General features: G+C 40.7%; 1 protein-coding gene across 6 annotated transcripts in view; it reads right to left on the minus strand.

Annotated features, from left to right (window-relative positions):
- Positions 1-23,518, minus strand: part of Srpk2 (SRSF protein kinase 2) — a 192,191-nt gene that overhangs the window by 24,727 nt on the left and 143,946 nt on the right. For 5 of the 6 annotated variants that reach the window (XM_028778144.1, XM_028778142.1, XM_028778147.1 and 2 more), the window contains 5 exons: positions 23,050-23,137; positions 16,533-16,639; positions 4,128-4,293; positions 2,968-2,993; positions 1,681-1,927 (listed from right to left, as the gene is read on the minus strand). In XM_028778144.1, the coding sequence (XP_028633977.1) occupies positions 1,681-1,927; positions 2,968-2,993; positions 4,128-4,293; positions 16,533-16,639; positions 23,050-23,137 (634 nt within the window). The remainder of the gene's footprint in view (positions 1-1,680; positions 1,928-2,967; positions 2,994-4,127; positions 4,294-16,532; positions 16,640-23,049; positions 23,138-23,518) is intronic. The other variant, XM_028778143.1, reaches the window with a different exon arrangement.

Below are 23,518 nucleotides of genomic sequence, written 5' to 3' on the forward strand. Positions count from 1 at the left end.
TCCTGTGTAGCTCTGGCCTTCCTCCAAGACTCTGTAGACCAAGCTGGCCTTTAACTCAGAGATCTGCCTGCCTCTGCCTCCCAAGTGCTGGGATCAAAGGCCTGCACATGCACCACCATGCCCAGCTAAGAGCCACTTCTAATGTAGCCCAGAACATGTCTTTTATTTGTCAAGGCAAGGTAGCTTTCTACGTCTTGTTTCTGCTTATTTAATAATGAGCCTTCTAGTCAGGACAAGTTAGCTCTGGGGGTTGGGGGGAGGGAGTTACAAGTAAAACTGGACTTTCACTTCAATCCCTTCTTTTTCTTCTTTTTGTCAAAGAAGCTTACTGTTCCTGATCTTTAAGATTTTCATTTTAGAACCTGGGCCTAGCAAAATGGCTCCCACAAAGAAGGGTGGCGAGAAGAAGAAGGGCCGTTCTGCCATCAATGAGGTGGTGACCTGAGAATACACCATCAACATTCACAAGCGCATCCACAGAGTGGGCTTCAAAAATAGTGCTCCTTGGGCACGCAAAGAAATAAGAAATTCGGAAGTCTGCCATGAAGGACACGGGGACTCCAGATGTGCGCATTGACACCAGGCTCAATAACCCATCTGGGCCAAGAGAATAAGGAATGTCCCATATCGCATCCGAGTACGTTTGTCCAGAAAACGTAGTGAGGATGCAGATTCACCAAACAAGCTCTACACGTTGGTAACTTACGTGCCACATTCAAAATTTACAGTCAATGTGGATGAGAACTAATCTGTTAAATGTCAAATAAAGTTGCAGAACTGCCTCCAGGTTTTGGTTTTCCTGTTTGTTGTCTGCTCTATGGGTAGAATTTTTGGATTCTAAGAGGTATTGTTGGAAATTAATCTGAGAACTTCTGTTCTGGGTACATGGGAAACTGGAAGTATGTGAAACATTCTTTTCACAGAAGTCAGGGTATTAAGACTGTGGTTTTTTGTTTTGTTTGTTTGTTTGTTTGTTTTTTGTTGTTTTTAAGACAGAGTTTCTCTGTGGCACTGCTTGCTCAGTAGACTAGGCTGGCCTCGAACTAGGAATCCACCTGCCTTCAACCCACTAGTGTTGTAATTAAATGTGTATGCCACCATGCCCGGCCTATTTGTGTACTGAATGAATTTATGTTGTATGGGTCCCAGGAATTGAATCCTGACTTTCCAGCCATTTTGCCAATCAGTCTATCTCAACTCTGGAATGTGCTGTGTGCCCTTAAGATGGCACTTTTAAAAAGTTAGTACAAAAAGAATGTTTTTAAAAACCTTGGGGACCAACAACAAAAAAAAACATTTTTTTTCATTTTAAATTGTGTGAGTGTGTGTGTGAACACACTCATGAACAGCTGGAGTTATAAGCAGCTGTGAGCAACATGGCACTGGCAGTACTGGGAACCAAACACGGTTCCTCTGCAAGACTACCGATCCATTTCTCCAGCCATTAACCCTTTCTTCTGCCGTTCTAGAATAAGATCTGTGCTGCACTAAAGACATTTCATAAGTGAGTATCAGCTGCTTCCCATCATCTCCAACAAGGAGTTAGAGAAAGCTATCCTTAGTACCTAAGGCATCTGTATCTGTGTTATATACACTTAAGATACTCTGGCTCAGGGACAATCCAGGTGTACAGCTCCTGCACACCCAGCAGCCCTCCCTCCTGCTCTGAGCAGTACTGACCATTATCCTTGGCTGTCTCTTCCTCAGTTGTGTCCTCTAACTCAGCTTCTTTTAGTTTCACCTCCGGTTGGTACTCTCCATCCTGCTCACTGGAAGCTTCTGCAGAGGTGATGTTCTCCTCTAGGATTTTCCTTTCAGCTTCTCGCTCCAATTCCTCAATCTCCTGTAGGCGTTTCTCCAGCAATTCAGCCTGTCTCTTCTGTTTCTTTTTCAGCTTTTTCTTTTTGTTTTTAGATATTTTTCCTATCTACAACATGATAAGAAAGTATGGGTCAGGTGGGCATATGATGTCATGGGCCAGAAAAGCACTCTTTAAAACACTCTTCAGGAGTTTACGTGTTGGTAACATGGTAAATCCAACTGTGCTTTTCTACAACATACTCAGTAATCCTCACTAACCCAGCCAGAAGAGCCATCTTAGGGTAGGACTGTGCTCACACTGTTAGTGTTCCCCCTAACTTCTGTGAGAAAAGTCTAGGAGAGCTAAGCATGGTGAAATACCTGGCTTTGAGCAAGAATCTTCTCTTGCAAGCTTTCCTTGCTGCTGCCTGTATCCAGAATCAGTTTCACTCCTTAACAACAAAAACAAACACCTGCCAAGACAGGTGCCAACAGCACTGTGTCTGAGTTTGGCTCTAATACCAAGCTGTGAACAACAGCCAATATACCATGAACTTTCAGAAATAAGCAGATGATATAAAAAAGCAAAAAAGGAAAAGCCACAGTTTTGTCTGCCTCAAGCTACAGCCATAAGTCTCAGCAACAAGTGCCTGCAAAGTTTCATAGACCCATAAACCCAAACCCTGAAGTTCAGGGAGAGCTATGAAAGTCATTTGGACTCCCCTGTTACAATTCATCAGACTTGGAACTTCTCTTCCAAGCAGGCTCAGTGATTCGACAGGACCCCAGACTAGATAGCGCCCATTTTCATTTAAACAGCCTGCTATGAAAAATGACAATCACTTTTGGCAAAACAGGATAGTTGGTGGCCAAGCAGAAGTCAGTTAAAAAGATTCTGGAACAATGATATTTTAAACTTGAACTAAAGCCTTGTAATAAACCAAACTAGGCCAACAGCAGCCAAGTGAGCCCAGTGGGAGACAGGCTTTGCAGCAGCTTTGACTATTCCCATTCAGGGCAGAAATCATGCATTTTTTGATGATACAGACCATTTACAAACATGCCCACTTCTAAATTAATGAAGCTTATAATATTTGCTACATAGTTTATGAAGCTCAAGAGCGAGCAGTTCCTTTTGACATGCTGAATATACATGTAAATACTTACAGGTTTTTGCTGTGGAGCCGTGCTCACTAAAACAAAATAAAACAAAATGGGTATTCAGAGGAAAACAGACACCTTTAGGATTTGATTTGCAAAATGAAATAATACTGTCTTTCAATAACTATCAAACTTTGAAAAACTTTAACCTCAGAGATTGCTAAAGACAGGGACCTAGAAACGGTTTATGCAATTCAAACACACTGTGCAATCCCAGGCCATGGGCGCAGCTGTGCACATGAGCCACTTCTCTTGCAAACAGCCTCTCTCAAAGCACTGATAAACTGAGTACAGAGAAAAAAGAAAAAAAAAATGGAAGAGTTTACAAATCAGTCACAGAACCAAACATGTTCTACAAACAAAGCAATGAACATGTTAGATGAGAAGATGCATGGTTATGTTTGAAAACTACTAAGAAAGCACCACACAAGGAAACTAAATCACACAGCATAGCACAGCACACTGCGCAATGCCGCTCGAATTCATCCTGGCAAGCATCGAAAGCTTCATACACTGGTGGCATGAGCTAATATGATAATATCACGATGGCGATGTCCCGAGATGAGGCGACAGCACACCTCTCTGGAGCCCTGTCAGTCAGACAAAAGTGATGCATGGGCATTCCAGTCGCCCCAGTGAATCCCATCAACTTCACAAGAGAAAGATGCCGATGCTCAAGTCCCTGCTTCTCTCACCCCCACCCCCACCCTCACCCCCACCCCCACCACAGAGCTTCCACAGCTAATACCAAATGCATCGGTTAAACTGACAAGGAGGCAGCTACATTAGTTTAAGAAAACATTTTTGTGAAACCTAATCGGAAAACAATCAGAAGGCTACAAGAAACCTGTCGTATTCTCTACACAGATACATGGACCACACAAGAGCATGAGCCTGTCTATGTAAGGAAGCAACAGCTAAGAATTCAGATAGTCTTTTAGTACAGGGCAAAGGTAACATAAAGCAAAGAGGTTAAAAAAAAACCTCAAACATTATCTCAAGCAAAACTCATTTTCAACACCCAAACTCTTAGAGAAGGTTCCTAATGAACCTTCCAACTTGCTGCCTAAAGTGTGTACACACATCCAACTCGCTGCCTTCACTGCACAGCTTCAAAAGCTCCGAGCCCCCAGCAGACTGAAGTGATGAGGGCTCAGCTCCCTCACCTGCAGACCCAGAAGGAGGAGGAGCACCTGCTTTCTGCCACTCAGTGGCTTCGGCTGCCATTCTTCGCACGTAAGCATCATCCACACACATCAAGATGTTTTCTGGCTTTATGTCGGTGTGAATTATCTTGCACTTACTGTGTAGATAATCTAATCCTTGAAGAACCTAGTCGGAGTAAAATAAATCAAAGAGAGGACCCATTAGTACTTTATTTTGTAACTTATTTATTCACAAAATATGCAATCTTTCCATATGTAAAATGGAATACAATTTTATAGGCAAAGATAGACATTTACTTAAAAAAAAAATGGAATCTCTTCACAGGCAACCAATGTGCATAACTTTAGAATTCAGTTATGCTTACAGACATAATGCCTTTGATAAGAATTCTATATAAAAATAAATCCAGGGCTTGAGAGCTCTTACAGAGGACTTGGGTTCACATATACCTTACTCTGAGCCCAGTTCTAGTAGATCCAGTGTCACCTTCTCACCTCTGCAGGTACAAAGTACACACAGTGCACATACCCCACAAAGGCAAACATTCATACATAGAAAGTGAAAATGAGTGCATCTTTTAAAATTTCAAGTCTACATTATCATGTTTATTGATATGATACTACCTAATTCAGAACATTTGCATCACTCCATAAGGAAATCCCACAGGCACAAGCAGTGGTTTCCCATCTCCCTCCAACTCCTACGGCCCTAACCACTAAGCTATGTGCCTGACTCATATAAAGTGGTCTCTGTGTGTTTGGGTAAACATGTCCAATGTTCATGTGAGTGGAACCAGATGTCAAGAGTAGGTGGATTTCTCAATAGCTCCCTACCCTCCTCCCCACTTTTTTTTTTTAAGCAGAAAATATTGGTGTTTTGTTTGTTTGTTTGTTTGTTTTTTAAAAAAACTGAACCTGGAATTCACCAATTTGGTTAGAATGGCTGCCCAGAAAGCCTTAGGGAACTTCCTATCTCTGCCTCACCAGTGCTGGGATTATAGATACACATCAGTGCACCAAGCCTTTTGTATCTAAAGGCCCAAGTTCTGAGCCCCAGCACCCTGATATATAAAAGTCCAGCCTAGTCCCAAGTGCTTTTTTCTAACTGGTATCATGACTGAGGCCCATGCTGGGTAGCACACATCAGTTATACTTCCTTTATTGCTGAACAATATCCCCTATATAGACACATGGCACTCTTTAAAGATTTATTCATTATTATGTGTGTTTCGCCTGCATGTATGAATGTGGCACCACATATATGACTGGAGTTAAAAATGGTCATAAGAAACCATGTAGGTGCTGAGAAACAAACTCAGGTTCCCTGCAAGAGCAGCAAGGACTCTTGACCACTGAGCCCTAGCCTCCAAATAACATTTTCTTTATTCATTTGCTCACTGGAAATCTCAACTGTTTCTACTCCTTGGCTATTGAAAGTAATATTTCTGTACACATCCATGTGCAAGCTTTTATGTGGTCATTGCGTCCTTGCTTTTGGTGGTTACATCCTTAGGGAGAAATGCTGGGCTGTATGGCAACTTCACTAAGCCTCCTAATAAAATGCTGTATGGTTTAACCACAATGGTAGAACCAATATACAGCACAAGCTATGTATAATAGTTCTAATTTCCTTCATGCTCATCCAAACCTATTATCTTTTTAAATTTTCTCTACTCTACTCGGTATGAAGCTGCATTTCATTACTGTTGGATTTTTTTTTTTTTTTTTTGTATTTGCTTTTGCTCGTTTTTGAGACAGGACCTCATTATGTTGTCAAGGCTAGTCTTGAACTTGTGAGTTGAAACAAATCTTCTACGTTATGTTTATTATTGTCAATGCTGTAGAAAAGGGAAAATTTTATTTAAATAAAAAATACTCTTAGTTTCTATACAACATTACAATATTTAAAAAAAGAGCTGGATGTGGTTATGTTCTCCAGGAAGGCCAGAACTCAGGAGTTAGAGGGATGTGGTTACGCTCTCCAGAAAGGCCAGGAATTAAGCCTCCTCAGCTATTGAGTCCACAGATACCTTGGTCTTCACAAAACCTCAACTTTAAAAAAAAAAAAAATCTAAATAGAAATGTTTAGAACAAACCAAAGCTTATTTGGTGCCAGCTGACATGAAGGTAAAGCTCATGCTTTCTGGAATTATACCCATTGAAGAAGACCCTTAAAATAATTTCCAATATCGAAGTCTATTTTGAAAATGTTTCCAAGAATGAGAAACTCTCAACACCTAATACCACCATCATTCAGGCTCCCTGTTTACAAGCGAGTAGTGGTGTAATGTCGGGCTGAAGACTCAGCTCAGCAATTAAGAACATGTGCCAGTCTGGAAGCAGCCTAGGGTCACCTAATTAAGTGCAGTTCTGGAGGGTCTGGTGCTCTTCTGTATCTCTCTATGGGCACTGTATGCACATACACATAAAATAAGTAAATAAATCCAAACAATATAGTAAGAGCAAATCTTATTTTAAGTACAATCCTGGGAAAAGGCTGAAAAAGCAATGTTTCTCTCTATCTTAAATACCTAGCACAATAGTTCGCAGAGATAGTGCGACAGTAGTACAAAGTGAAAGGGGCAAAAATCTTAGCAGGAAAATCTAAGCAGAGGTGATCAGGGTTATCTCCTAACCCGGTACAAAAGCAGCACTGCAATCCCACAACGACATCGACGCTGTTGTATGGAGTCTGAGCTGCACACCAGCCCCAGGCTGTGCACTACCTGAGGGGTTTCATACACAACAATGAACAAAGCTCTCAATCTTCAGGGTGCATACAGTACTCACAGAGCTGACCCAACTCACAGCAGTAGCTGGGGGTGGGGGACTGTTCAAAAAATTCCCAAAATAAATTCCAGGTGCAGTAAGTACGATCTGATAAGCTATTGATGAATTGTTAGTAACCGTAAAATGAACAAAAGAAAACATTACAGTAAAAAGAAACTTGACTTTTTTTAAAGTAAAAATATTTACTGTTCAATATGTTAGCTTGGGTTGAATGTGTAGCCAGTGGTAAAACACTTACCTACTGTCTAAGATCCTGGTACTACAAAAAACCACCACCAACAACATCAACAACAACATCAACAACAACAAAACAAACCCTGAAAGCCATGATTAAAAAAATAATCAAAAGAATCCCCAATTAAAGTAAACTTAAACTGAGCTGGGGAGATGGCTTGGTTCACAAGCCTGAGGATCACAATTTGGATCCCTAGAAACCCAATGTACTTGTCAGACAGACGTAGCGGCCCCTCCTATAACTCTAGCTCAAAAAGGCAGAACATGAATTCCCCAGAGCACGCTGACTATCAAATTAGCCACCTTGGAGAGCTCTAGGTTTATCGGAGAAACCATGAGTCAATGAATATGGTCAAAGAATGACAAGGTGATTTCTGATATCAACTTCAGGCTTCCATATGGTTGTGAACCCGCATGCAAGCACACACGCACATGTGCAAGCACACACACACACTTCATACATACACCTATGCATCCCACACACATATATGAAGGGGGGAAAAGGGACACTTAAACCATGGATAAAATACTACAGGAGCCATAGCAAGAAAGACAGCATTATCTATTTTCATAAAGAGTAAAAACTGCACTCATCCAATGGTCCTGGCCCAATCTGATGGAGACCATGCTCCACTGTGTAAACCAAAAGGAGTTTTATATTTGAACAAGTCTCACAACTACAATAAATTAAGATGAACCCATTATATTATCATCAAATATTAACCTAAAGCAAATATTAGTATCTTGCTTTCTTAAATTTTTTTCTGAACACCTTTTCATGCCTACATTATCTCTCCACTGTAGCCTTTCAGGTAAAAGGCCTCACTGTATGGTAGGCTTTGCAGGTAGGAACAAGTATGACTCACTATGGAAATGGACTAACATTAGTTTCCACTGGCAAAGATGCACTCTGACAAGGGAGGCATTCTCAGGGGAATCTCTTAAAAGTGATACCCACTTGCACCTTGATGAGGTGACAATCACTGGAATGAGCACAAGGATCCCACCACTGGCACAGTGTAAGCAAATTAACTGAGAAATGCAAAGCAGACGATGAGCACCACCACGGCAGCCAAGCAAGCTGCCTGGGGAAGAACAGCAGACACGGCAGGGACTGCCTTCCTCCTCCCAGAGGAGTCAGAGTGGGAGTACCAGGAGCTACAGGGAAGGACATACGGGTAACTAGCTCTAATCTGTCCTCCCCATAACTCCTAGTTACCACATAGGGCCTGCCAGAGTCAGAAGGATACACAAGGCCTTTCACACCAGTGTAGTTGTGCCAGTAACTCACTCCAGAGATTAGTGCTGCTCTCAGAAAGCTGCTTTTTGCAGTAGGTAGTAGACAGTAGATAGGCTCATAACTGTCTTAAGTTCTGAAAATAAGTGACTGCTGAATGTTCTGTCTTGAAGCAGGGCAACCATAATCAGCACCACCTCACCTTCCCCAGGCTCAGGGCACACTGAGGAAGGAGACTGGAAGAAACGTGTGGGCTGGAACACAGGAAGGAGGGCTGTGCAACACTGTCTTCTGGACTTCTGACCTCACAACAACTGGGGCTATCTACCTTGAGAAGACTCAGTCGTGCCCACTCCTCCACAGCAGCCCAGCATGGACAGAAATAGGCTTGTAAATCCCACCCCCAGTGAGGCATTGGTAAGTTGTCTATTACCCATTAAATCACCCCACACCTATGCACATACAAACAACCCTAATTAAACTCAGTAGAGTTTTTGTTGTTGTTGTTGTTTTAAGACATGAGCATAGAAGGGGGATGTGTTGGGAAGAAGGGCTCTAGGGGGCACAGGAAATGGGTAAGCAGGGAACAGGAGGTGAATATGATCAAAACACATTATAAAAGTATACATATATAAACTTATCAAGGATTACATTGAAAAGGCAACCAATATAATTGCCTCCTTGATGTTTCCACCAATGGACTGGGATCATTAATCATTTATAATCAGTCAGTAATGTCTTGGGACTTAACCTGTTAACTCAAATAGTTACTGTGTTACCAGACAAGGTGCTTAACTTTTATAAACTTCCACTTCTCTATTTTTTAGGGGAACTGGGCATTCAGAGGTGTGTGTGTGTGTGTGTGTGTGTGTGTGAGAGTGCCCACACACCCACAACAGACCTGCTTCTCCCCACCAGGACTTGCTGGAAATAGGTCCTGTGGCTTTGAGGTGAAAGAAAGATTAAATCCAGAGAACTGTAGAAACTCCTCCAGAGAGCCATTTCTGGTCCTATTCACTCTCAATGAATGAAGTTTCCCCAGAACTGTATAATGCAATGAGAAACAGAATGGGAATAATTTTCTATACTATGTTCTAATCCTGAAGGTAACTGAGAGACTTTATTATTCTCATGCCTGAATATATGACACCAGAAGCTGGGCCTTTACCTGACTCTTCATTGGTATCAAACTAATTAGGCATGATGGGAACCCCAAGAGGCAGCTAGATGGACTGCTGCCATGCAATGGCCCTTAATTTAGAAATTGATTACTTGTGGGAAAGTAGAAAAACACCAGAGGGCTTTCCTTCCATAAGCCCAGAAAACTTCCTAGCAGACAATTTCTATCATCAGTAGAACCAAAAGAACAAATCCTACCAAGTGACTATGAAGGCCACCATGGAGAAGTCTGGGAAATTCCTGTTACAGTGTTGTGCAGCTCAAAGAGAATGGGACTGCCATGCTCCACATGAGGATGGACAGAGCAGGGATGGAAACAAGACTGCCTCCTCCAGAAACTGAGACACTTCCAGGAGTCACGAGCTAAGAACCCAACATTTGAAGAGAAGTTAGCACAGAATCAGAATAGGACAGAATCCACAACTGTCATACAAAAACCCTCAGGATATCCTACTTAAACACACCTACTTTTTATTTATCTAAGTACTTATTTTGCAGTTTGGAGGATTGGACCCAGAGTCTTTGACATGTTAGTTAATCTCTCCACTACTGAGTTGTGTTCAACAAGCCCTTTAAAACACAAAAAGATCAGGTATTTTGCAAAGAATAAGAACGTATATAGTAAGAATTTTGGTTTCTTTAAAAATCCAGTTATGGTATGTGAATAAGTTTTTGTCTTAATCCCAGCTATGGGATATGGGGCTGCTTCAGTTTGTCCACAGCCGTTAGCTACAACTGTCTTCTGCTCTCTGGAGAGGGTGTAAACTCTAGAGCCCAAGAAATCCTGTGGCTCTAGGCTGCTGCCCTCCCTGGTGCCACACTTGCTTGCTGGATGGCTAGATACTCTGACGATGATGACTGGACATGCCCCAAGAAACGCGACCTAATCACCAGTATGTAGTCTAAAAAGCTCCATGCCCCCTCTCCCTTACAACCTTCTTCCTCTCCTACCTTGCATTGGGAGGTTGGAAGGGATTAGGGTGGAATAAAGGCTGAAGGGAAATAGAGATATAAGAACCCAATAAAATAATGAGATACGCCAATAAACATGTTTCTGCCTTATTTAAAGAAATACCAGTCAACCACAGAACTTCCTAACATATGAAAGCAGACATAGAGAGAAGCATGGATTAAAATGATTGACAGCTCCAAGGAAAACACAATAAATTTCTGCTTCTGTAACGGATGCTCTACAGACAGTCTCTCATTTTAACCTCCATGCTAAAGCCACAAATTACAAATGACTCCAAATTCATAAATGAGTACAACAGAGTTATAAAACAAGAATTAGCAAAAGCAGATGACAAATTTAGGTAAGAGGGAATTCTGCCCCCCACCCTAGGAGAGACAAGAGGATGAGAAGGCACTACACAAGTCCAACAACCCTTGGGTGCTAAAGGATAGGGAAGAAGTTAAGCGTACCATTATGAACAGAGCAGACTGCCTCCGAAAAGTAAAAATAACAAATTATCTAGTCCAAAATATCAACTGTCCTGGAACTGAAATGACCTGGCCTGCATTATAAAACCTATAATCAATTCAAGGAACAAATGTGGGCTGTGGGCATAACACGGAGGAAAGGACCACCCTTGCCAACTGGACTAGCATAAGAGACCTTTGTCACAGAGAATGCTGGTTAAGCCTTGAATGCTGTGGTAGAAAAAAAGAATAGATAAAGTTTCCAGCAGCCTAGGACAAAAGAGTAGATCAAAGGTCAAGATATAAAAGATGGCAAAAGGCATTTAAGTCATTGTCAAACCTCTCTCTGAACTCCTCACAAAGTTAAACAAGTAACAGAGCATAAACTAAAGTCTCATGAAACTGGCATGTATTTATAATTGCTTGGGACATCTTTAAATATTCAATATTCAATAAATCAACAGGGAGGGGTGCTAGGTATTAAGTTTTTGTGTATGAGAGGAAAAATGGGCTGAAGATTTTAAACCCGGAAGAACAGAGACTTAACTTCAACTGGACACAGGCTGAGCACAGTTTCTAACATCATTTTATCACTTAGGAAACAAAACTGTTCAGGTTTCACTTCTTGCTCCTCTGCTTCCCCTATTATTATTATTATTATTATCATCATCATCATCATCATCATCATCATCATCATCATCATCAGTCGTAGATTTTACGTGTATGAGTATATTTCATGTGTGTGCAAGTCCCAGTGGAGGACAAAAGAGGGTATCAGAAACCCTGGAGCTGGAGTTACAGGCAGCTGTGAGCCCCTACCCCAGTGTGGGTGCTGGGAACTGAACTAGGATCCTCTGCAAGAGTGTGGAGTGTCTCTTAACCATCAAGCCATCGCTCTAGCACTAGTCACTATTATTTTATTTACTTCCCAATTTAGGGAAAATTACAAAGCTCTATATCTCTGTTTTCAATTCTATGAAATCAAGAAATCTATATTTTATAGAGTTGTTATAAGGCTTCAGAGCATTAAAGTATGCCAAGTACTTAGACCTATGCCTGGGTCACAGTAACACTACTAGTAGGATGTTCATCTTCATGCTAATCTAATGAGGACAGCACCATTATTATTCACATCTTACTGCTAATACAATAGTGGCTTACAAAGGCCAACAAGCACAAAAACACAGAAACAACACCACCCCTACCCTGGACAGCCACCATTCCCATAGCTGCTCCCCGCCCCCCAGCCCCCCCAGCCCCCACAGCCCCCCTACAGCCCCCCTCTACAGCTGCTACCAGCTCCAGAGCTCTGTCTCATTCTCTACAAAGAATTCATTGAGGCAAGCAGTGTTGAAATCAATGATTTATACAAAGCATTTACAACACAGAAGTTCCAGTAAACTCTCAGAATTTTACCTTACAATTTATATAGCATTTTCCCACTGTAGAATATAATTCAAGCTTCAATGGCTTAACCAACAAAGCCGCCTTCTTATACAGCTAAGCCTGAATGGCAGTGGTGCTGCCAATCACCTATGGCAGCAAAAGACATCTTGGAAAGCACAGATTTAGGGAATGACAGAACCTCTGTGAACTGAATGAATTATTTAAGTTAAATATGTAAATCAAGGCTGTGAAAAACAGCTCAGTGGGTAAAGTGTGTACAGTAAAAGCATGCAGACCTGAGGTCAGATCCCCAGCATCCAGGTAAAAGGCTGGGCAAGGGGATGCACACTTGTGATCCTAAGGGGCAGTCCTAGAACCTGCTGGTCAGCTAAGCGAGCTCCACATTTAATGAAAGGGTGATCTTGTCTCAGAAAATAAAGTAGAACAAGCAGGCGTGTTGGGGCATGCCCTTAATCCCAGCACTCAGAAAGCAGAGGCAGGCACATCTCTTGAGTCCCAGGCCAGGAGAAATCATATACTAATACCTTGTCCCAACTCAAAAAAAAAGTAAACCCCTTCAAAAAAGGTGTTTCTCTCAGCAGGGAGAGAAAAAAATAGGAGGTGAAAATGTCTAAAATTTATTATTTAAGTCTATGAAATTGCATTTAAAAATAAAATAGGAAAATATGGTATATAATAATCATCAAAGACAACCAATATCTGGCCTCCAATATACATGCATACATACATACACATACATAGGAACAGATGATACATGACTATACAACACATATAAAATATAACAAATTACGAGTGCTCTTTGTTTTGGCCTTTTTGTTGTTACTTGTTTGTTTTCTGAGACAGGGTTTCTCTGTGTAGCCCTGGAACTTACTCTGTAGACCTCCCTCCAAAGTATGTGCCACCATCAAATGGCACAAATTACATGCTTAGTCTTTAATAGTTCATGATTGATCCCAGATAATTACAAGATACTTCATCTGTTTCAATAAGATTATTTTTAAAAAGCTTTAGATTTGTCACTAAAAGTTACAAACATGACAGGTGACGGCAGAGGAAGTGCATGAATTAACATATGCAATTTCACCATTGCTGTGTATCCTCTTCTACACTAAAGACATAGTGCTGTTTGTTAGGATGGTGTAAACTGCACTTCTCTAAAGGGGAACAATACAGAAAAGCCACAAGTCTTAGAGTTGGCAAGTATGTGCCCCAGCCTCACTCCAAGCAGAAATACTCAATCCACTTAAGATAAAACAGTGCAAATGGCCTTTCCTTTCACTTTGTATCCCCATCTTTTAAAAAATATTTATTTATGTGCATGTGTTGTGTGCCACAATGTATGTATGTGTACATGTGCATACTGACCATGGAGGTCAGCAGAGGGTGTTAGATCCTCTGGAACTGGAGAAACACAGTGGCTGTGAACTGCCATGTGCCATTTCTTTTAACCACGTGGCATTTCTTCCAACTCCTGAGTTAAGTAACATCTGTAATATAATAACAAAAGGCACTGCCAATGTGTAACATGGGAGGACAATGTGAGGAGACGGCTACACACAATCTAGGATGCTTTCACTACACACATTTAAAATCTACAGATTTTATAAAATGGATTTAAAAAACACAATCATGTACAGTCGCATAAGCACAAACTTTCTACACTGGTAAGGAAGGTCTTTTCTGAAGCCACTATCTCTCAATTAACAAATCTGTGAGAATCATTGTGTTTTCTCTTATTATATTCACAGAGAGAGAGACAGACATGCACACATGGGCACACATGCATGTGTGTACAAGGCAAATGTGTACAGGCTAGAGGACAGCTGACAGAAGTATCTCCTTCCACTATGAGAGAGAGAGAGAGAGAGAGAGAGAGACCTGGGGATTGAACTCTGGTCATCAGGCTTGGAGGCACGAGAATTCACTACAAGGCATCTCACTAGCCCATAATTCTCTTCCTATTTAAGAGTTCTGAGGACTGAGCATGATAATGGCCTTTAGTCTCAGCACTTAGGAGACAGAGGCAAGTACATCTCTAAGTATGAAGCCAGCCTTGTCTTCATAAAATGTTTCAGACCAAGTCAGGGCTATATAGTGTGAAACCTTGTGTCAAACAACAACAACAACAACAACAACACACACAGACAGTGGAAGTGGGGGGGGAATCTTGATTGATTGATCTTGGACGATGGCTGGGCAAAAGTCTTACTAAGTAAGCATGAGGATCTGAGTCTGAATGCTCACTACCCACACAAAGCTGGATATGGAACCTCAGCACTGACACCGAGAGACCAGTAGATCCCAGAGACCTTCTGGCCAGCCAGTCTGTTCAAAGCAGTAAGCTTCAGGTTCAGTAAAAGGTCTCTCAAAAACTAAGGTAAAGAAGTGATTGAGGAAGAGAGCACCCATCACCAGTCTCCGGCTACCAAAAGTACCAGCACAGGTAAGCACACACATGCTGCAGTAGTTTGAATAAGAATGGACCCCATAGGCTCATAGATTTGAATGTCTAGTCAGCAAATGGTGAAAATGACTGGGAAGGATTAGGATGTGTGGCCTTGTGGAAAGAGGTGTGTCACTGGTGGTGGGCTTTGAGAACTCTCTCCTTCTCCTATTTCCTCTCCCTCCTCCCACCCACCTACCCAACCTTTGTCTGCCTCACGCTTGTGGATCAGATGTAAGTTCTAAGCTGCTGCTCCGGCAAGCTGCCACGCTCCCCACTATGATAGGCACAGTCTCTCTTATTGGAACCATGAACCCAACAATTAAAGCCTTTATTTTTTTTAAGTGGTGTGGTCATGTTTTGTCACAATAGAAAACTAAGACATGGGTATATATGTGCAACACACACACACACACACATACAGTTCTTTTGTGGCTGGAACCCCTTGGGAGGCCTAATATAAGTTTTGAACCTGGTGACTGAGAAAAGACTCTTAACCTTTCATACAAACAAAATGAAGCAACCTCACCAGTAATCCCAGCCTTACCCACGCTAACCCACAAGATCGTAACAGATAATTAAACAACATCTGTAACTTTCTTTTTTTTTTTTAAAGATTTATTTATTTATTATATGTAAGTACACTGTAGCTGTCTTCAGACACCCATATGAGGGCATCAGATCTCATTGTAGATGGTTCTGAGCCACCATGTGGTTGCTGGGATTTGAACTCATGACCTCTAGAAGAGCAGTCAGTGCTCTTAACCGCTGAGCCATCTCACCAGCCCCATCTGTAACTTTCTTAAATTGGGCAGTACAGGCCACAAATACTGTGCAGGCTTAATATGCCCAATGGCAAAATCTAACTCTGGCAAGCAACACTAGTTGGAAGCGTCTTCTATCTATACACACTTTCATCCTACAGGTATTTATTAGAATACTTGTCTAAACCACTCCCTCGATAAAAGGTCTCATTTGGTAAGACAATCAAAGTACCAATCTCATGATATTTCCTATGGAATGTATGTCATGTTCAATTATCATGTTCCAAATTAAAAAAAAAAGTTACCTTCTTTTTCTAGAGCTCATGTTCTCGTGATCCAAGGTTACCTCTAAGATTACCCACATACAACTGACAATACATGCTAAAGACATTTATTATTTGATACCTGTTATCCTTCTATACAGGTACACTATGTAATAGTTACACAAACAACTAACTGGTCTATCCATTGAGTCAAACTTTCTTGTATGGAGATGAGGATCAGGTCTCAGAGGATGTAACGCAGTTGTTAGCCACGGTCCCCATACTGTAGCCAGGTCCTCAGGACCACTCCCCTTTAGCTTATTCTATCTGTGGTACTTCAAACAGCAAAACAAACAAACAAACAAACTCCACAAAACAACGTAATCAATTGCTCTTTTTTAATTAAGTTCCCAAGAACTAAGTGGATGTTTTCCAGTAAATATACTGAATGCAATAATTTCTGATTATTATTATTAATGCATGGATATACATTACTCATCTTTAAAAAGGCTGATATGCCAAAAAAGTGTACAGCAGATGTGCACATGCTGTTTTCTTTTGCTTATTAATTCCTTCACTATAAACTGGATACACACCGAAAGGCAACCAAACTGCTACTAGAGACAGGATTGCTCTCTCTAAGGCGTGAGTTTCTTTCTGAAGTCTCACCTGTCGAATGATACTCTTCACACAACGTACTGGGAGGCCTTGATAGTTGGATTTGATGATCCATTTGAGGAGATGGTGACCAAGTACTTCAAAGACCATGCAGACATCTGGGATATGGTTAAGGCACACAGACATTTCCTGAAGTCAGGTAGTTACTAGAAGCATCTTCATTCTATCACTTGTAAAACACTGCTTTCCTAATAAAATACCATATTAATACCTTCCAGGTGATCACTTGCTGTTTATCACCTAAATATACAAGATGTGACTTTTTCCACTAAGAACAATCATATATTACACATTATACAATGGGTACAGCAAACCACCTCAGGAAATACATACCTACACCCATCGTTGACAGACGAGGAACACGTGCCCTATCTTCCAAAGGCCAACCCAAGATTCAGACCTACATTGTGCCAAGTTCTCCCATCAGCCCTGCTCAAGGAGAGCAGACAGAATGAACCCTCACAGGAGAGTTTTATTCCAAAAGGTGGACCAAATAAGAACTTGAAGAGTTTGTATTGCCTGAATAAATGTCTACTTAATTATATACATTATAAAATAGATTATGGTCAAATATACTAAAGATGTATCAATAACCTTTCTTTTCCATCAGTATTTGTACATCTATACATGGTGGCACACCCTGTAACACAGTACTTGGAAGGTGATAGACAGAGAATTAAGATTAAGAGGTTAAGATTATCCTCAGCTACACAGTGAGTTCAAGACCAACCTGGGCTTATATGAGACACTGTTTCAATGAAAATCAATCAATTAATATTTCAGTATACAACTGGTAGATTTGGGGTCAAAATGTAATTATGAGCACATCATTATCATTCAAGACCATCCAAGTACCAAAAGGAACTGAAATCAAGATTTCAAACAGGTGTCACGTGCTCCAAGCTCACTGTAGCACAGCCATGAACAGCCAGGCTACAGAAATGGCCTACTGACTACCGCTGGATGGACTGATGGAGAAAATGTGGTACATACATACATACAGTGGAATACATACATACACACAGTGGAATAGTACTCTGTGAAAAAAGCAGATTTTTTTTTAAGACAAAAAGCCTAAATTTATTAGAAATGTGTGCTGCTCAAGTTTTTCTTCTTCAGAAGCAGAATGCAACCATTAGAAAAGCCCCACCAGACTGCATTTGGTTCAGTTCTGGGGACAGTGGATTAATTAACTTACAAGTCTTTACTATATAACTCTGGCAAGGTCTTAATATGTAGAGTTGGCTGGCCTCAAACTCAGAGATACACATGCCTCTACCTCACGAGCTGTGGGACTGAAGGCATGGACTCCTTAGTTTTTAAGACAAGGTATTGCACTGACCCTGGAGTTGACTGATTCAACTAGACTAGGCTGTTTTTTTTTTTAATTGATATTTTTAGCTCTTTATTTCTTATGATTATTTTATATATACGAGTGTTTTGCCTGCACGTATATATGTATGAGACATATGTGCTTGGTGTGTACAGAAGCCAGAAGGTGGCACTAGGTCTACTAGATCTCGCAAGGTACAGACAGCTGTGCTCAGCAATGTGAGTGCCAGAAATCAAACCTAGCCCTCTGGAAGAGCAGTCAGTTATCTTAACTACTGAGCCATTTCCAGCCTTCTCAGTGATTTTAATAGAAGCTCTATGCCAGGTATGGTAGTACATGCCTTCAATTGAGGCCAGCCTGGTTTACACAGGAAGGTTCAGGACAGCCAGGATTACACAGCGAAATAACATCTCGAAGAAGAAGAAGAAAGAGGAAGAAGAAAGAAGGAGGAGGAGGAGGAAGAGGAGGAGGAGGAGGAGGAGGAGGAGGAAGAGGGAAGGAGAAAAGGAAGAGGAAGACGAAAAAAGAAGAGGAGGAGGAAGAGGAGGAGGAAGAGGAGGAGAAGGAGCTGCACTAGTCCAATTGCTGACCCTCTACAGTCAGTGGTTCTCAACCTGTGGGTTTCGACCCCCTTCAGGTCCTATATATCAGATATTTGTTATGTTATGATTTATAATAGTTATATTATATATATATAATATATATATATTATATATAGTTATATTATAGATAGATAGATGTTATGATTTATAATAGTAGCAAAATTACAGTTATGAATTAGTAAAAAAATAATGTTATGGCTCAGGGTTGCCACAGCATGAGGAACTGTATTAAGGACCACAGCATTAGGAAGGTTGAGAACCACTGGAAATAGTCAGTAAATAGACCACATAATAATGATAGTCACAAGGGAATTTCTAAATAGTTCTGAAACTTTTTCAAACATCTGGTTCATAACTAGAGGCTTCAGTTGGTGTATCACAAAAGGGTTGACTTAATAACATTTAAAACAGTATCTGGATTTATCATGTCACCATGACAGCCATTAATATATTTTAATGAAAAATTTGTAAACACCTTTGCTCTGTCAATGACCTTATATATATACTCCAGGCTGCAAAGACAATGGTTTATTTACATCCCAATCTCATTACAAAAAAATAAAACAAGCAAACAAAAAAAAAAAACCTAGAAATTAAAACTTAAAGTTAGTGGCAGATATTAGCCCAAATCCTAGGACTTCCAAAATGAGTCCCAAATCTCCTCAAAGTATTGACACATCCAGACTATGACAGCTTTACCATTTTACTTAATAGCAAAAAGAGCTGCTAAAATGTGTGTGTGTGTGTGTGTGTGTGTATAAAAGCTCTACAAGTTTAACACACAATAAATAGAGCTGCTCTGTCCCACACAGAAAAGCTCACAGGGGCATATGCAGTATCAGACTGCATATCTTATGTCTAATGTTTGGGAGAATGAACTTATTGGATACCAGAAATCACCTTGAAGCAAATGCTGATCCAGTGTCAGCAGGGTTTTGGACTTAGTATTGCTGACTAACCTGCTTACTTGGTTTGGTCTGTTGAGACAGCTGACATGTAAGCCATGCTAGCCTCAAGCTTGCTATGTAGTGAGACTGACTGTGAACTCTTACACCTTCTGTCTCAACATCTGGAGTTGTAGAGATTACAGGCATGAACATCATGGTGGACTGGGAATTTCTAGGAGAAAATGAAGATCTGTTGCAATAAAAGTTTTCTTCTGAAAGAACTTGATGGAGGAGGTGCAGGTACTGGACATCATTCTTTTTTTTTTTAAATCATCTGTCATATTTATTTTAGAATGATTTAAATCAAATACATTTGGGAACAGTAGATATCTGACATGAAAAGCAGTTGTATCGTCCAGTGGAAAAAGGACAGCATTTTCAACAAATGGTGCTGGTTCAACTGGAGGACAACATGTAGAAGAATGAAAATTGATCCATTCTTATCCCCTTGTACAAAGCTCAAGTCTAAGTGGATAAAGGACCTCCACATAAAACCAGATACACTGAAACTAATAGAAGAGAAGGTGGGGAAGAGCCTCGAATACTTGGGCACAGGGGAAAAGTTCCTGAACAGAACTCCAATGGCATATGCTCTAAGATCAAGAATTGACAAATGAGACTTCATAAAATTGCAAAGCTTCTGTAAGGCAAAGGACACTGTCAATAGGACAAAACGACAACCAACAAATTGGGAAAAGATCTTTACCAATCCTTCATCTGATAGAGGGCTAATATCCAATATATACAAAGAACTCAAGAAATTAGACTCCAGACAACCAAATTACCCTATTAAAAAATGGGGTATAGAGCTTAACAAAGAATTTTCAACGGAAGAAACTCGAATGGCCGAGAAGCACCTAAAGAAATGTCCAGCATCCTTAGTCGTCAGGGAAATGCAAATCAAAACAACCCTGAGATTCCATCTCACACCAGTCAGAATGGCTAAGATTAAAAACTCAGGTGATAGTAGATGCAGGCAAGGGTGTGGAGAAAGAGAACACTCCTCCATTGTTGGTGGAACTGCAAGATGATGCAACCACTTTGGAAATCAGTCTGGCGGTTCCTCAGAAAATTGGACATAGCATTACCTGAGGATCCAGCTATACCACTCCTAGGCATATACCCAGAAGATACTCGAACATATAACAAGGACATATGCTCAACTATGTTCATAGCAGCCTTGTTTATAATAGCCAGGAACTGGAAAGAACCCAGATGTCCTTCAACTGAGGAATGGATTCAAAAAATGTGATACATTTACACAATGGAGTATTACTCAGCTATTAAAAACAATGAATTCGAGAGGTTCCTAGGTAAATGGATGGAACTAGAAATTATCATCCTGAGTGAGGTAAGCCAATCACAAAATAACACACATGGTATTCACTCACTGATTATTGGATATTAGCCCAGAACCTTGAAATGCCCAAGATGCAACTCACAGGCCACATGAAGCTCATAAAAAAGGAAGACCAAGTGGGGGTGATTCGGTCCTTCTTAGAAGGAGCAACAAAATACTCAAGGGAGCAAATATGGAGACAAAGTGAGGGACAGAAACTGAAGGAGGGGTCGTCTGAAGACCACTCCACCTGAGTATCTATCCCATGTGCAATCACCAAAGGTAGATGCTGATGTGGAAGTTAGGAAGTGCATGCTGATAAGAGCCTGATATGGATATCTCCTCAGAGGTCTTCAAGAGTCTGACATACTCAGAGGCAGATGCTCACAACTAGCCATTGAACTGATCATGGGGTTCTCAATAGAGGAGTTAGAGTGAAGACTGAAGGAGAGCTGAAAGGATTTGCGGCACCATGAGGAGAGCAACAATACCAGCCAACCACAGCTCCCAGGGTCTAAACCACCAGCCTGGGAGCACTTAGGGAGGGATCTAGGGCTTCAGTTGAATATGTAAGAGTGGAGGGCCCTGCTGGGCATGGGTGGAAGAAGAGAACCTTTACTGCATGAAGGCTGGATGCCCCAGGGGGTGGGAATTTTGAGGGTGGGGAGGTGGGAGTTGGGGGGGTAGATAGAGGTTACATCCACAGAGAAGAAGGAGGAGGGGTGAGGGGATTGGGGGTTCCTGGGTGGGTGGGGGATGGGGTAAGGGGACAACATAGGAAATGTAAATAAAACATCCAATAAAAAAAAAAAAGAAAGAAAAGGAGGGGAAAAATGTCAAAAAAAAAAAAAACAGAAAAGCAGTTGTATCAATAACTAGAAAATATTTTTTCTGTCTGATCACTTGAGTTAGAAATCCTGAGAATGTTACTCACCAAACAATTAGAATTTACCTCGTAACTGAAATCTGCTCAGAAAGAATCATTTTTAAAAATGCTCTGAAGGCCAGGCAGTGGTGGTGTACACCTTTAATCCCAACATTCAGAAGACAGAGTCAGGTGGATCTCTGAGTTCAAGGCCAGCCTGGTCAACAGAACAAGTTCCAGGACAGCCAGGGCTATACAGAAAAGCCTTGTCTTAAAAAAAAACAAAAACAAAAAAAACTCCGAGGTACAAATCATCTATGTGGTCGATATGTATTCTCTACATTTTACAAAGGATTTAAGCAAGTAGCTCAAATGCTTCTAGGCCACTGGGTCTTAGGAAGGGGTCAGTCCAGCTTGAGGATGCACTGGACGTCATTCTTATACTTAAGCTGAGAGGTTGTTTTGTTTTTAAAGATGTATTTATTATATATTAGCAATATATGAGTACACTATAGCTGTCCTCAAATACACCAGAACAGCGTATTAGATCCCTGTTACAGATGATTGTGAGCCACCATGTGGTTGCTGGGAATTGAACTCAGGACCTCTGGAAGAGCAGTCAGTGCTCTTTACTCCTCAGTCATCTCTGCAGCATGAAGCTGACACACTTATCATATGAGATTTTATATTCTCAAACCCTGTCATTAAGGTTTCTGGTGTTTAAAAAGGTTAATAAATATGACAAAAATGGTGGATCTGCTCCAAAAATAAATAAACGCCTCAATGAAGCAGAACACCTTAGCCATTCACCAACACTAACATTCACAAGTCATGGGCTATAAAGAAGTAGTGTTAGAATACTTTTCCTTCTACCATTGCAAAACAACTACAATTACTTTTAATAAATCAATAATACTATAACCAAAATAAAAATTAATCAAGTAAAATAAGCAAACAGTAATCAGGGCAACAAGAAATGAGGACAGTAATGGGAGAATAAATACCACCTCAATACATTATATCCATGTATAAAAATATGCTACCATCTCATTTTGAATAATTAATAACTACTAACCTCAAAAAAGTAAGTTAACTACATTCCAAATCAAACCCGCATTTCTTTTTACATTTCTAAGATACTAATACATCTAAAAGAGTTTAAAAAAAAAAAAAAGGAAGAGAAAGGAAAAAAAGGAAAAAAAAAATAAGAAAAAGAACAAGCCAAAGCCCTATACAGCCAGACCAGGAGAGCTGCTTGTTTAACTAACTTTACAGTGACCCTAGAGACCTTATACACACAGAAGACTGCAGCAATTCAAAGTTTACAGGCACCTTAAATAATCCTGTATTTTAAAAAGTGACAACCCCCCAACACACACAAATAACTGTGTTCTACTTCAGAGATCACACAGTAAAGGATACGTATCCCATTCATGCCTGAGATCTTGAAGTCATCAATTAGCTGGACTACCATGTCTTTGTTTGGGTCACTGGGGTCACTTTCTCGAACCTATACAAAAAAAAAACATACACACACATAAAAGAACAATAGAGTTTGCATATTGACTTTCATTTTTGGTATTCCCAAACCAAAAGAAATGTTAGTACCCGCCTAAGCTGGCCTGAAGCTCAGCACTCCCTGTGCTTTAGTTAGCTCCCTGGGTACTGGGATTCCAAGTGCATACCACCATGTCCAAACAGTACTAAAGTTTGACATGGTGCTTGATGCAGGGGAGATGACTCAGCAGTTAAGGACCTGAGTTCAATTGCCATCACCCATGTCTGAACTGCCTGTGACTATAGCTCTAGAGGAGCCAAAGTCTCTGGACTCCAAAAACGTATACACACAGACACAGACACAGACACAGACACAGACACAGACACAGACACA

The sequence above is a fragment of the Grammomys surdaster genome, unplaced genomic scaffold, assembly GCF_004785775.1.
Source record: "Grammomys surdaster isolate TR1022 unplaced genomic scaffold, NIH_TR_1.0 325, whole genome shotgun sequence".
In the NCBI taxonomy this organism is placed as follows: Eukaryota; Metazoa; Chordata; class Mammalia; order Rodentia; family Muridae; genus Grammomys; species Grammomys surdaster.